Here is a 15,804-nt window from a genome sequence, read left to right on the forward strand (position 1 = left end):
GGTATGATGGGAATTGTAGTCCCAAAACATCTGGAGGGCCGAGTTTGCCTATGCCTGATCTAGTCCAAACCCCTGCAATGGGGATCGAACCTGAAACCTTGGTGTTATCAGCACCACGCTCTAACCAACTGAGCTATCCAGGCACTCCCACCTTTATTTTGCCCACTTCAGAGGGGGTGAGGACATCTCAGAGAATTCCCACCAAACTGCAGTTCCTAGGGTTCTTTGGAGGAAGCCATGTCAGCTAAACTGGATGAAAACCTGGTTGCGAAGAACAGCATTGCCACATGAGCAGAGGCCCATGTAGTATTTGTGCATAGGAAGAAAGAGCAATCTCAGAGAGAGTGGCACCGTGTAGGACCATGTAGGACCAGCCCAAGACATTTTGCTGCCTGTGATGCAGGAGCAAATGGGGACCTCCCAAGTCAAAATGCTTTGTACTCAAGGCAGACCAAATTGTTTTGGCACCTGAGCCAGAGTCCCACAAGCACTTCTTATGAAGGTGCAGCAGCAGCAGCAGCAGCAGCAGCAGCAACAACACAATTTGCTGCCCTTTTTGGACCCCAAAACCAGTTGCTTGAGGTGGCCACCTCATACCATTAGGCCTGGCCAATGTAACTATGTACAGGGAGATAGACAGATCAGCTGGGATCATATGCACATGCAAAGATCAAGACTGGCACAGCTGAGCAGTCCAAGAATTGAGCCCCTCAGAGGATCCGTGCGGCTTTGGTGTCTACCTGGTGTCTTGCCCCAAAATGCTAGCAGAAGAACCTCCTGCTGTAGCTTTCCACCTCCTAGAGTGAAGCTGGGGCCTCTCTCATGGCAGAGGCACACCACCATCAATGGTCCTCCTCTCCACCAGAAGCCAGTGGGGAACATCCTGGGCAAACCCAGCCAGATGGGCGGGGTATAAATAATAAATTATTATTATTATAACCACAACAAATAAAATATGTTGTCAGAGTTCCAAGTTCAACTGTCTCTGCATGACTCCAACTACAACTCCCTGGTTGGTCCCTGCCCTGCACACTTTTCATAGATAAATTTACGGGAAAGCCGGCAGTCATGTGGCTCTGCTTGTGCAATCCAGAAATAGTTTTACCACATGACTGAAGGAAGCAAAAACTTACCCCAAGAGATTACTGATGAAGATGACTTCAACCGATTTTAACTCATTTATTTGAAACTTTTCTATACTACCCCTCAGTTTTTAAAAACTTCCCATGACTGCTTAGACAAGTCATCAAAAATAAAATTTAGTCCAGCAGCACATCCAAGCACAGTGCTCAAGCATCAGTAAAGAGCAATAGCAGCTAAAAGAGTGAAATCAGCATTGTAAAAACCGATTCCCGCTAAAGTGCTTTGAGTGTGAGCATCCTGCATTGAAAGCACATTCGCACATTTAAAGGACACGGCTTCCCCAAAAGAACCCTGTGAAGGGTAGTTTACCCCTCACGCAATTATAATTCCCAGCACCCAGTTCCCAGGATTCTTTGGGGCAATGTGCTTTAAATGTATGGTTTGGGTGTGTGTTATACCAAGAACAAGAAGGACTAGGGAGGAGCACAGCATCTGTGAGCAGCATCCCTCTGTGAGCCTTCACGTTCAAGCGGTCCTGGCAAACCATACTTTGGCTTTGCTTTATCGTTTTGTGCAAACCAATGTTTCGCATGATTTTGCACCGTGGATTGGGGGGGTCAGGGAAGGAAGAGAAATAATTCATTGAAATGTTTTACAGTTACTTCTATTGACCCAACAATGTACCAAATCAGTTCTCTGATGTAGGGCCAACCTGTCCGTGAGGCAGATGGAGGCAGCTGCCCTGGGTGGCAGAATCCAAGGGGCAGTGCTCTCCCGGGTTCCAGCGATATCTCGCAGGGTTCTCATGAGATCTCGTGGGAAACTGCCACTCCTTCTCCTTGCTTCTCTAGCACTGACACACACACACACACACACACACACACACACACACACACCCTGCCTGGAAATTGAACAGTACATTTGCGGTCGGCAAGGTATTGTGGGGCTCTCATGAGATCTTGCCAAAAGCTGCCACTCCTCCCTTTCCCCATGACTGGGGCATGTCCCCCTACCTCTGCCACTGCCAGAGAAGGGAGGAGAAGTTGTGGCTTCTAGGTTTGGGTGAAATCTCACAGACCTCTCACGAGATCTTGTGGACCTCTCATGAGACCTTGCTGGAACCAAGAAGACACACTGTGGCGCTCCATAAGAGCAACACTGAGACTGGTAGAGGAAGCTGACCGGCAGTTGTAAGAAGGCAGGCAGGTGGGGGCTGATGGAGGGCAGACTGAGATTAGTGGGCAGTGCTCCATTTGCCCTCATGCGCCAGCCTCCTGTGCCTACCTCACAAAGAAGATCAAACTTGGAGGGATGAACTGAACTAACTGTTTGACCTAGAGCTGGCGCAGACCATGTGGTGCCCACCAGGGGTAGACTAGAAATCCCATCTGCCTCAGCCAGCATGATCAAGGAGCATGGATCATGGGAGCTGTAGTGTCGTCCACAACATCTGCAGAGCACCACACTGGCTACCTCGGATTTCGAGAATCATTTCACTTCCACCATGTTAGAAAAGGTCAGAACACAATAGCAGAAATGAGTAAAGTCGCCAGCTGTGAGGACTAACCACATGCTTCAGTTTCCGCTTTTGAATCTTTCCCAGCCCCAATCTGTTCTGAAATGAGGAAGTTAGAAATAATAAGACAAAATGATACAGGATCGAGTAAAACCCCCTGTCCTTTATTTATGGCACCAGATTGCTACAGGGAATCAATGATTAACAGCAGAAAGTCGTTTTTTAATGAATGGGGCTGTTGCAATATTTCAAACCAAGGCTATCGCATGATTAGATTATGACATAAAAACAACTTATATCAGTTCTCACCTTCTGTTCAGACTGTTCCCTCCCCCTTTTGTTGTCCCCCCCCCCCCGTACATATTTCAACTGCAAACTGAGACTGGAACAGTTGCACTTTCATTTCTGCTGGCAGCAGATTCAGTTCCTCTTTTTGACTCACATGGCTGCTGCGGGGAAGAGGTTACTTGCAACAATCTGAACTGGAACCCCACCCCAAAAGCGTATCACACCAACAAAGAACAAACAAGCAAGCAAAAACCCAGTTGGGTAATTCCAAAGAGATGAATGTAATATTTGTAAGTTTCTTGCCATAATATACTGTACAGTGGTACCTCAGGTTAAGAACTTAATTCGTTCTGGAGGTCCGTTCTTAACCTGAAACTGTTCTTAACCTGAGGTGCAACTTTAGCTAATGGGGCCTCCTGCTGCTACCGTGTCGCCGCCACGCGATTTCTGTTCTCATCCTGAAGCAAAGTTCTTAACCCGAGGTACTATTTCTGGGTTAGCAGAGTCTGTAACCTGAAGCGTCTGTAACCCGAGGTACCACTGTATTGTGTTTTAGCATGGTGCATAGTCAGGAAATCAGGTCAGAAAGCAGCCATTCACAGTCAACTAACCCTTACCACAAGCATTCTTCTGAACATTGTCCTGGCAATTCTTACTATAAGGCACCAGGCAGAAATAAGAAATGGCTGCTTCCTGTCTATACAAAGAAAGAAAGAAGTCATAGCTTCTTTCTCTCTTTTCCCATGGATGTGGGGCAGGAAAGGAAAGGAGAATGTTAGCCGCTTTGAAACTCCTTAGGGTAGTGATAAAGCGGGATATCAAATCCAAACTCTTCTTCCTCTTCTTCTTCTTCTTCTTCTTCTCCTCCTCCTCCTCCTCCTCCTCCTCCTCCTCCTCCTCCTCCTCCTCAGATTTTGATTAAAATTTCTGTACTGGATTGTCTCCCAGGTCAAAGTCACTGGTGTGAATAAAAAAAAATTCCTATTCTTTATAGTTTTCAAGTCACACCACTCAACTTGGGTCTACTAGACATAAACATTTTAAGCAATGTGGACTAAAGCCGGCTCTGGGGCCCCTCTGGGATTAGGGGCCCTGAAGTTTAAACTTCATTAGTTTCATAGTAGATCTGCCTCTGGATTCCAGCAAAGCTGCTATGCTTTGGGGACCAATGTATTGAAACTGTTGCTGCCTGGTTCTAGGTGCCTATTTCTGAACCTGCATAATACTTGCTCAGTAAAGCAATAAGGAAACAGATTTATGCAAATATGCCCCAGTTGTTATATTTCTTATTGTGCTGTAAGCCTATCGGAGGCTGCTCTAAAGTTCGTCCAACCTGAGAAAGAGAAAGTATAAAGCAAAATAGTTTTGCTTCCTCTTTAAATGATCAACCTTAGCATAAAAAGAAGGAAGCCTCTACTGGGCTTGCCACCAGCAGTAGAGAGAGAAGCACAGTGAGATCATTCAGATGCTAGCTTTTCCTCCGCACTGGTTGAGCCATGAGTAATTGGACAGGGATCGTTCTCTCCTTGATGCTCATAACTTGGGTATGTCGGGCGGAGGAATTACCCTTGTGCCGTCCTTCTGTCACTGGATTTCAGGCATGCAAACAGGTCTTGAATCTTCCTGCACTGGAAGTTCTTCCTGGAGGTGGTTGGGATAACCTGAGGAATCTGGATATGGCAAGAGTGATCAGCCTAAACTACTCTTCGTGCAGCACTACGGAAGATGGGGCTTATTTCATCCCCAATGAGTTTTTCGCCATCTCCCGTAAACAGAGCTCCCTGGAGATGAACTCAGAGATAATAGAGTCTTGGATGGATTACCAGTGTGCCACCTCCGTTTCCATCAATGCAGATGTGTCCTTTCTTTCTATCAACGGAAGGTTCTCCACTGACTTCCGCAGGATGAAAACCCACCAAGTGAAAGATCAGGCTGTGACCACCAGGGTTCAGGTCAGGAATTTGATGTACACTGTGAAATTCAACCCTGGCGCAATGTTAGATAAAGGCTTCCAGCAGCAGCTTGTCACCATTGCTGGCTATCTGGAGAACAACCACACACGAATGGCTGACTACTTGGCAGAGATCTTGGTCCTAAACTACGGCACTCACGTTATCACGGGAGTTGATGCTGGAGCCAGCCTCATCCAGGAGGACCAAGTGAAGTCCTCCTTTGTGAAAGATGGCAAGTCCTCGAGAATTTCTGTCACAGCTGCGGCCGGGGCCTCTTTCCGCAAAATGCTCCACTTTGACATTAGCACTTCAGTGGCGACAGAAAACGCTTTCACCCAGCAGTATCAGGACAACCTCACCAGCTCCAGGGTGGAGAGTATTGGCGGAGTGCCTTTTTACCCTGGCATTACCCTGAAAACTTGGCAAGAGAGCACCACCAACCAGCTGGTGGCTGTTGACCGTTCAGGCTTGCCTCTGCCATTCTTCATCACCCCAGGAAATCTGCCAGGATTGCCCACCCCCACCGTGAAGAGATTGTCCAGGACTGTGGCATCTGCCATCTCCCGTTACTACACATTCAACACCTACCCTGGCTGCATCGACCCTGCCTCGCCCAACTTCAACTTCTATGCCAACATGGATGATGGGAGCTGTGAAGGGACAATGACCAACTTCACCTTTGGTGGAGTCTACCAGGAGTGTGCTCAGCTGGAAGGTCCTGATGCTGCTGTGCTCTGCCAGGACCTGGAGCAGAGGAACCCACTCACTGGAGACTTCTCTTGCCCTGAGGGTTATGATGCAATCAAGCTGCGCTCCCAGCTGCTTGAGGAAGGCTATAGCCGCTTGGAGTGCCACCAGCATTGCAGACTGGGGATATTCTGCAGGCAGGTATGCAACGATGTTTTCACCCCTTCCGTGGTCCAGTTCAGCTCCTATTGGTGTGCAGCAAGAAACTCCGTCCCCCAACAGTCAGGGTTCCTTTTTGGAGGCCTCTTTAGTGCCCAGAGCCCAAACCCCATGACCAACAGCCAGTCCTGTCCCTCCAACTATTACCAGCTGAAGCTCTTGGACCAACTCGTAATCTGCGTCAGCAACGATGCCCGGGCACAGAGCCACGCTATTCCTTTCGGGGGGTTCTTCAGTTGCCAGGTAGGAAACCCGCTGACGGGACACCACCGTGGAACAGATGATGACCCCTACTCCAAGAGGTGTCCAGCAGGATTTGGCCAGCACTTGGCTCTGATCAGCGATGGCTGTGAAGTGCAATACTGTGTCCAGGCTGGGCGTTTCACAGAAGGGGCTTTACCCCAAGCCCGGCTCCCTCCCTTCACTCGCAAACCTGTCATAAGTTTAACTGCCACCAACACCGTCCTGGTGATGAACAGCAATGGTGACCAGGCTTGGATCAAGGACACCCAGACCCAGATGTGGAAGATAGGCAGCCCTGCCGATCTGCACAACATGAACGCTGCTGGTGGGAGCTTCTCGGGTGGAGAGACAGCTGGGGTCACTGTTGGTGCCACCACTGGCTTGGCCATCCTGATTGGCCTGTCCGTCTATGGATGCAGGAGGTACAAGAAAAGGGAGTACAAAAACATTGGGGAAGAGGAGAGGAGTTTGACCTCAAGCAACAACGCCTGTGATTTCATGGGTGAAATAGAGGTTGAGCAGGAGCAGGAAAGGCAAACAGTGTAGTGTAGTGTAGTGTAGTGTAGTGTAGTGTAGTGTAGTGTAGTGTAGTGTAGTGTAGTGTGTTTTACTATCAATTACATCAGGGGTGGGGACCTGTGGCCCTGAAGATGATGTTGGACGCCAGCTCCCATCAGCTCCAGCCAGCATGATGGGAGTAGTAGTCCAGCAACATCTGGAAGGCCAGCTGAATGCTGCTGTATGTCAGCCACCCCCAACCTGCTGCCCTCTAGCTGCTTGGGACTAGAACACCCATGATCCTGACTGTTGGCTACACTGGAAGGAGCTGATAGGAACTGTAGTTATAAACCTCTGGAAGGGGAAGGCTAGTGTATGTGCATGGCTATGAGCTTCTTCCTCCTACTGTCTCTTGTTCCTCTTCTCTAACTTTTCTGAGTAAGCAGAAGCACAGAAGCTCCCATAGGCATTTTCCATTAGGTCCAGGCGCATTGGGAAGCTGCTGAATCCTTTGGTCCACCTAGATCAGAAGTGCCTCTTCCGACAAGCAGCAGCTCTCCAGCATTCTTTTTTGTCTTAAAATAATTTTTATTAAATATTTTCTTTGCTTACAAAAGCACACGCATTGTCTCTTTCTTCAGGTTGTGTTTTCTACAGACCGGTTGCATTTTTTTTGTGAGTCATTGGTGTTATATGCAGTTTAGAATTGGGAAGAAAAGGGGGGATGGGTGAGAGGGGGTGGGATAGTAAAGCTTATATTATTTTACTTATTGCATGTGTGAGGGTTTTGTGTCAGCGTCACTTGGGTAGGTTCTCTATTCGCTTGTTATGTTTCCTTGGCGGTGAGAGAGGTTGAGGGTGGCGTATTGTGTGGCTGATTGTCTTTGATGGGCTGCAGTGGGATTTGTTTGTGCGGGGGGGGGGGCGTTGTTGGGTTAAGTTAGCCATATTGATTCATATACTGTCATTCTTGTTGTTGTCTGTGTTTGTGATAAAGGGGAGCATACTGGGGTAAAGGCGTCCTCTTTTACATCTCCCCGTATCAGTTTCAGTCTATTGGTTAGCTCAGGGGTCCCCAAACTAAGCCCTGGGGGCTGGATGCGGCCCAATCACCTTCTAAATGCAGCCTGTGGATGGTCTGGGAATCAGCGTGTTTTTAAATGAGTAGAATGTGTCCTTTTGTTTAAAATGCATCTCTGGGTTATTTGTGGGGCATAGGAATTTGTTCATATATATTTTTCAAAATATAGTATGGCCCCCAACAAGGTCTGAGGGACAGTGGACCGGCCCCCTGCTGAAAAAGTTTGCTGACCCTTGGGTTAGCTTTTCTAGTAAGGCCACTTCCCATACTACTTGATACCAGTGTCCCATGTTTATTTCTGACATGTCCCTCCAGTGTCTGACTATGATGTTTCGGGCTGCTGAGAGTAGGTGGATTATGAGTTCTGATGGGAGTTTCCCCCAACCTCATCTATGGGCATAAGGGGCACATGCCTTTTCCTGGGGGATTAGACTACAACAGAGATGGAGGCATCTGTGGCCTTCCAGATGCTGTCCGACTCCAAACCCCATCAGCCCAAGCTGGCATAGCCAATGGCCAGGGATGATAGGAGCTGGAGTCCAGCAACCTCTGGAGGGCCTCAGCTTAACCCCCCATGGGATATACAGCCACACACAGCACCTAAATTCACCTTCCTTGAGGATACCTGCCTGTACTGCAAACAAATCACAGGTTAAAATGGTGGTCCCATGGGGTGTCATGAAGGGTTGATGATAACAGGATAGGACAAGACCCTTAGGCTGAAAAAGGCTTCCCACCCTGATCTGGCCCCAGTGTGCAAGAAGTTGCAAAAGCTTAACAGGATTTTAAGTTTAACAGGATGCAGCTGAAGAAGGACACTTCCCTCACACACTGTCAGACAGAGCAGACTCTGCATTCTTTACTTTTTTTTACCAGCACTGTTGTAGAAACAATACCAGGATAACACCTTGTGCAAGTCCTAGTTTTACTTCTCAGGTAGAAGAGAGGGGCTGCGTAGCTGCTTTGGGGAAACACCTTGAGCTGCTCAGATGGGAGAGGAAGCATGGTTATTGTCACATGCACACAAAGCCCAGGGCGGTGGTGGAGTAGAAAAGGGGGATATGAAGAGAGAATGCAAAGGGTAACTTCAAGATTCAGCCCTTGTTCAGCTATAAACAGCACTGACTTGCAGCAAAGGAGCTGCAAGGGCTTTTTCTCTTTCGGCAAAAGGATTTTCTCTCCCCACCCCCGTAAGTGCATCTTTGAACACACTGGCCTGGTGCATTAGCAAGATTTTATTCTATTGAGAACAGCTCCTCTGTGCTCCATCAGCAGCTTATGCTCTATTAACATATATCCTCCCGGAAAAGGATGACAGGAAATGCCTCTTCCAGACTCATGTCAATGAGTCAGCCACTGATTTGTCTGCAAACCACAGCAGGTTACTAACAGTATATTGAATTTTTGGTTTTATTTGATCCAGTAAAGGCAACTGCATGTATCCATATATAACAATATATTTTATTTTTAAAAAAACCCTCTCGAATGCAAAATATATGTGTATATATATAGTACTCGTTCATAAACATGCAATCCAACATTCCTGAAGGGAATGAACGTCTTGTATTAAGGCATCCGTCAATGAATATCGTCGTTTTTCAGCAAGTTACTCCCACTTGGTTCTGCTTTATTGCTTATTTCTCCAAGCTGGTGGAGAGAATCGGTTTTAAGGGACATAAGAAAGGATGTAGGCACTTAGATCTCATGTAAACAAAGAGAGGAAACTACACACAAGTAGTAGATCAGCGGGAAAGAATTTGTACAGCTAGAACTCACCAGTGTTTTATGTACTATTTCTGGATTCTGCACTCAGAAAAATGAAATTGTACCGTTAGAGGTGTGTGAAATATATTGGTATATGTTTACTTATAGCGAAAATAGAGGCTAATTAGGCAAGCTATCTCATAGTGTGGAATTATTTGGCAATGAAACACGTGATAATAAGGAACAGGAATTAGCTATCATCCAAGAAGGCTCAGGAAAGAAACAGCGGGGGAGTCAAATGTAGTTGTGCAGTGGTGTGAAGAGGCATCCCCTCAACCTTGGGGGCCTAGACGAGCCCCACGCTGGTTTCTGAGTTTTTAATATAAAACACCGCACACTAAATTTCCAGTTCTTTCTGGCAACCACAGAGGCAGAGACTCAAAACCTGCTGGTTGTTTTGTTTGTTTTTTAGGTTTAAAGCCAAAATATTAAAATGGCAAATGGTAACCAACACGGCAAATTCTGTGCTTGGCAGGGCAACACATGGAAAAGATATGACAAGAACTGCTGTGCGTTCTTGATTGGAATGAGAGAACTGTCTACTTTCACCAGTGTAATCTTAAAGCAGCCTTTGCCAACCTGGTGGCCTCCAGATGTCTTAGACCACAGCTCCCAGAAGCTCACCTAAGGGATGAGCTTGTGGTTTCTAACCCTCTTTCTGACAGGCTTTGCACCTTCATCACTGCATCAGAGGCAGGCATTCCCAATTTCTCCAGCACGGCATCGTAAGGAGTGGGAGAGGACAAGGAGAAGGTGCACCTGTTTAATTCCTGCAGGCCATGCAGCTGTTAATGGCACAGTATCTCAGAAAAAAGTTGGCAATCTGAAGTATGAACAGCGAGTATGAACAGATTCCAAGATTAGATCCAACTCAAATTAGAAGTTTAGCAAGATGATCCTGTTTTGTTCCTTCAGTTCTTCCCATCCCTTCTGACAACGTAAGATTTCGATTCTGTCCAAAATCCAAGAATTAGAAGACCTTCACTGGATCTAAACATTTTCTTTCAAGTTGCGTTAACTGTAGTGAGTTGGTTTTCCATGAACTCTCATCTCAAGCCGAAGTATTTGCTTTCCCTGAAGCAACTTCCCCCTTGTGGCTGTTTGAAAGCCAATGTTCTCCCAGCTAAGTAAACTGCACACATTCACCTGCTCAGGAAGCACCAACAATGAACAAAGGACAGACTCACAGACTCAGAAAACACAGACACGAGACATTCTTCAAAATTGGCAGTGGAGTTTTCCTTTTATTGTTGTACCCGCCCCCCCCAAGGGTGCCATCCTGACGCAATGCAACAAACTAGAGACGGGCAAAACGCACCGTTCACAAACAACAAACGAACAATATACATCATGGCTTCCCCCTCACCCTGCCCTCCCCCCCCATCCCCAATACCACTACCAGCACCCCCACCACAACCTGCTTTGGGACTTGAAGAGGACAAAAAGTGGAAAAGAGAGACCCTCTTCCCCCCCCCCTTGCCCTCGACAACAGCGTCACATCAGGCTTGTCATTCCATATGAAGTACAAAATTATCAACGGCTGGAGAGTTCAAGGAAGAAGTAACTCAGCCAAAACAAAAGTAAAATAAAAGGCAAACTGGCTCCCTTCAGTTGGGAGATGACCGTGGCTGGAAGGTTGCCCTTCAAAATCTCTCCCCTATCCTGGAGGCTAAATCACATTTGAGGGAATGCCATGGTGTGTGTGTGTGTGTGTGTGTGTGTATTTGAGGGTGAGGCAGAGAGAGCTTGCATTTAGAGAGTTTAACAAGGCTGGGTAAACTCCCAAATGGGTTTTTCCCACTGCCAACTGAACCACTCAATCAAATCAAATCAAATAAAATCTATTAGGGGGAAATCCAAGAAGGAAATGCCTGGCAAGATTCATTCAGAATGGGATCCCTACATAATGTATGATGGCAACCCAGTCAGATGGGTGGCATATAAATTAAAAAAAAATATTATGATTATGTAGTAATTGAGTTAAAAATTAAAAAGCTTAGGGTGGCACTCGACCGAGTTTTACATACAGTAAACCCACTGATGATGACTAAGTTAGGATCATTAATGTCAATACATCTACTCCAAGTAAAACCTAGGTGAATGCTACCCAATGGAACGCTAACATGTTCTTGAGAGGAGTGTTGATGAGAAAAAGGAGATTATCCAGGCGACATGTACCCAGGAACCACCGATTATTTATTAAGAGCCTTTTAAAAAAAATCACAGCACACTTAACAACCCTTGTGATGTCTCTGGGCTCCTCCACATTCACACACACCCTGCCGCCACCAAACCAGACAAGCATGCAGTCAGACATCTCTACAGACATGCTCCTTCCTATTCCCACATGCTCTCTCTCTCACTTTCCATCTCTTTTATTTTCTCACCCGAGCCTGCCCCACAGAGATTTCACATGGGTTATTAAGGTCTTCACACATAGAGAAAAAGGTCATAATATTTTATTCAAATATCAAGGGTGGGTGGGCAGGGAAGGGTAGGGACCCAAATGGCACAGCTGTTTGAAAAGGGCTGTCACTCTTCCTGGGAGAGCCAATGTGGTGCCCTGCAGGCGCTGTATGACTCCAGCTCCCATCAACCCCAGCTGCTATGGCCAACAGTCAGGGATGATGGGAGTTGTAGTTCAGCAAAAAAACTTCTGGGGGGGCCCCACACGGACGCCCCCTGCTCTGTACCATGGCAAACTGTATCACGAGTTGCACTTAGCCTCCAGGTCTAACTTAAGTACCATTGTATTACACATCCTAGCCTCAAAGCCTCATACATTACAAATATATATATAAATATATACATATATACGACAAACCCCCCAAACATGAGGTAAATAAATTCAAATCAGTATCCAGGGGACTCCCCCATACAAACAGTTCAAAAGAACCCACCTCAGGAGTGTGAGGAAGCAAAACCTGAAAGTGTCTTGCCTTCCACCACTTCTGTAAAGCCTCTCATTCCAACCCACAACAGAAACAGATCGGACATAAAAACAACCCCCCTGGGATGCAATTCACAAACAGAAAGAGAGATCGGGGCACATGGCTCTGTATGAAGTACAGTAAATGCAATTGAGACAGGGAGGCCTGACCTAAACCCTAGCTAAGTCAGTGCTGCAACCAGGAGCCCAGCTGAATTGGGCAGATCCAGCCACAGGAGCAAGACTGCACGCACACCGTGCCTCCAAGGCACATTCTAAGCACAGTCTTTCCTTCAAAGAATTCTGGGCACCGTAGTTTGCCGGAGGTTGCTGGGAATGTTCACTCTGTGAGGGGTGAACTACAGGGCCCAAAAGACAGGGCTGCAAATGTGCTTTAAAGGTATATAATGTGTACTTTTCCAGCCTCAGTCTGGAATGGACCAACTTTATCCAGAGGCAAATGTGGGCCAGATCCAATATGCCAACTTGCAGGGAAGCAAGGGGTTTCCTGCATCCACCTAATGCAGTATAGATACCACCTGTGATTCAGTTATTCTGCTCATCCAAGTTTTGAGTCGGATGCAAGGGCTTGCCTACAGCTGACCCAGTTTGGAATGCATCCAAGAGAAGGAATTCCCAGCCTGCTTCCTCAAGGAACTGGGGCAGGCTCTAGCAGGAAGCGGGCCTGCTTCTTAGCTATCTTAAAATAGGGACGGAGAGGCAGCCTCAGAACGTATGAGAATGCCAGGGAGCACCAGACCAGCAAACAGCACATTTCTGACTCACACTGAGCCACGACATGAAAGCAGTGACATGACAACATGGAACCAGGCACCTAGCTGGGCAAGAAAGAGAGGCCAGGGCCAGTTTTAATCCTCAGTGCCTTTGGGACGGACAGCCACCTTTCTTGGTTCCCGAGTGCTGCCACCCGAGATGCCTGCTTGCCCCCAAGGCATACTTTCCTCCTGTTGTTTTCACAGAATTTAAAGTGGGTCTTTATTCCACCACCCCACATAAAAATGCCAGGCTAGGTATCTGAGCTCCAAACTATAAAAAGCAGCTTTGGGTACTGAGGTTAATATAACCCCAGGCCTCATCAAGACACTGCAGCCCAGGCCCAAGACAAGCTGGGTGGGGGGAACTTTCCCAGGCTCGTTTGCTCCCAGCAGCCAAATGCTGTAGGACTGGCGGCTTCCAACCTGAGCGAGCCCCTAAGCGGACTGCTGGGCAGGCAGAACCAGGCCTTTTAAGAGGCAGGTGGTGGCTGTGGCAGCAGGAGGCGGAGAGGGCAGAGCAGGCACAGTGGACGAGGGAGAGGGAGCTTGATCCACGGAACGGCGGCTCTTTTTCGTAGCTCCGCCCCAGGCAGGGCAAAGCCTGTCCCACCCCACCCCCTCCTCCCGTGCCCTCAATCCTTCTCCTGGAGCGTACTCTCCTCCGTGATGCCCTGAGCGGCCAGTTCAGCCAGCACATTGTCCAGGTAGTTGGGATCAGGGTAGCCGTGGCCCGTGAGATTGGAGCCAAACTCTGTCTTGTGGTGAATCTCGTTCCAGATCACCGTGTCCGACTCGCCCGTGGTGCTTGAGGTGCCAATGGCAAAGATCAGGCGCCGGTCCCAGGCTACCAGAAGCAGTTTCAGCACCTGCCAGAGGGAAGAAGAAGAAGAGGGGAAAGGGGTTATGGGGAGGAGTTTGCCCAAAGCCCAGCGCCTCGTAGCACAGACTACCGTACTTCGCAGAAGAAGAGCCCTGCTGGATCAGGCCCAAAGGCCCCTCTAATCCAGCATCCTGTTCTCACAGTGGCCAATCAGATGCTCATAAGCAGGACCTGCATGTGACAGCACTCCCCACTTATGATACCTGGCAACTTGTATTCATATGGTCTCCAACACAGGCTCCCAACAGAACACTAGAAAGAGAATAAAACCTCAAACATTAAAAACTTCCCTGAAATACACACAATGTGCATCTGATTCACTTGCAAACAGTTGATGCTATTGGTGCAGGAATCTATTCAATAAGTATAGACAAGATTCCACAATCTCGTGCTTGCAGCAAAGGTGTGTTATCACTACAAGTGCACAGGGAATGGAGGCAAGGGACTGTGCCCAATGCAAGGGCCTTTTTCAAAATGTCTTAAACTTCGAAAGACAAGAGGACCACTTTTCTTTCAAAAGGGGAAATCTTGTTATAGCCTCAAGCATGTGGAAAGAAAAGTAAGGCACCACTTTCCCCTGAAGACTGTGGGGAATACGTTGCAGAGTGAAGAACTGCCCCAGGCAAACTGGGTCAGCTTTTCCCCACTGATGATATTGAATCCACTTGGAAAAAATGTGAGTAGGGAAGACGACATCCTAGAGTATATGAACAAACTGGGCTTCAACCAGGGAAGACGGAGAACGTCACTGAACATTGAATTTTTTAATGGTTTATCTTCTAGACCTTGTCCTTACACTGTCATTGGTGAACCTTTGGGGTACTTCTAGCATGCTCCCCATAATGTAGGGGAGCTGGCAACAGTAGTAGCTCTTCATGGTGTGTTTCCACAGTACTCATTTAATGAAATGAAGCGCCTCACATATTTGAAGTGTAAGCATGTATAGGGCAAATCTGTAACATGAAGCAGGCTTTTGCGAAAAACGAATTAGGAAGCCATTATGAGCCTATTATCCTACTGTATCAAACTCTCCCCTCCTATTCTCCCTGTTTTAACTTTTCCCCATCTTCCTATGTTCTTTTCTATGTCACATTAATACCACTTATAATAAGGCATTCTGCAGCACCGTAAGTTAGGAAAGAGGATTTCATGTTTTAATTCAGTAATATGTGGGCTTTTGAAAAATTATCCAGCTCAGCTTCAAAACCAGGAGATTCCCCACCCACCAGTTTTCAGAGGCAGAGAGCTTCTGCTGCAGGACTGAGAGTCAACCTGCAACAAAGTTATGCCCGGTTTTTTTTTTTTTTGAAAAGACACAGGAACATTCAAAAACTGCTTTTAACCCTCCACTACCACTTATTTTGACAGTTTCAATCTGCTATTGGGGCTAAATAGATCCCTTTTAAGTCCTAGCTGAAAATAAATACAGTGTTAAACGTAAAGGTAAAGGTACCCCTGACCATTAGGTCCAGTCGTGTCCGACTCGGGTTGCGGCGCTCATCTTGCTCTATAGGTCGAGGGAGCCAGCGTTTGTCCGCAGACAGCTTCCGGGTCATGTGGCCAGCATGACAAAGCCGCTTCTGGCGAACCAGAGCAGCGCACGGAAACACCATTTACCTTCCCGCTGGAGCAGTACGTATTTATCTACTTGCACTTTTGACGTGTTTTCGAACTGCTAGGTGGGCAGGAGCTGGGACCGAACAACGGGAGCTCACCCCATCGCGAGGATTTGAACCGCTGACCTTCTGATCAGCAAGCCCTAGGCTCAGTGGTTTAGACCACAGAGCTACCCGCGTCCCAAAAATACTGTCTATGGTACACAGTCTCACACAAAAACTGCTGGGGTACAATTTTAAATTACAGTAAAGTTTGTTGCTGTCGTTTTTGT

General features: G+C 47.3%; 2 protein-coding genes across 2 annotated transcripts in view; one reads left to right on the forward strand and one right to left on the reverse strand.

Annotated features, from left to right (window-relative positions):
• The first annotated feature begins 4,326 nt into the window (after positions 1-4,326).
• Positions 4,327-6,578, forward strand: MPEG1 (macrophage expressed 1). The gene has a single exon (XM_033157872.1). It carries the CDS (start codon positions 4,384-4,386, stop codon positions 6,532-6,534), a length of 2,151 nt encoding a protein of 716 aa, XP_033013763.1. The 5' UTR covers positions 4,327-4,383; the 3' UTR covers positions 6,535-6,578.
• A 6,729-nt stretch (positions 6,579-13,307) lies between these two features.
• Positions 13,308-15,804, reverse strand: part of DTX4 (deltex E3 ubiquitin ligase 4) — a 36,458-nt gene continuing 33,961 nt past the window's right edge. The window contains exon 9 of the mRNA XM_033157885.1: positions 13,308-13,902. Coding sequence (XP_033013776.1) covers positions 13,669-13,902 — 234 coding nt within the window. The 3' untranslated portion in view covers positions 13,308-13,668. The remainder of the gene's footprint in view (positions 13,903-15,804) is intronic.

This window comes from Lacerta agilis, chromosome 1 (assembly GCF_009819535.1).
Source record: "Lacerta agilis isolate rLacAgi1 chromosome 1, rLacAgi1.pri, whole genome shotgun sequence".
NCBI lineage: Eukaryota > Metazoa > Chordata > Lepidosauria > Squamata > Lacertidae > Lacerta > Lacerta agilis.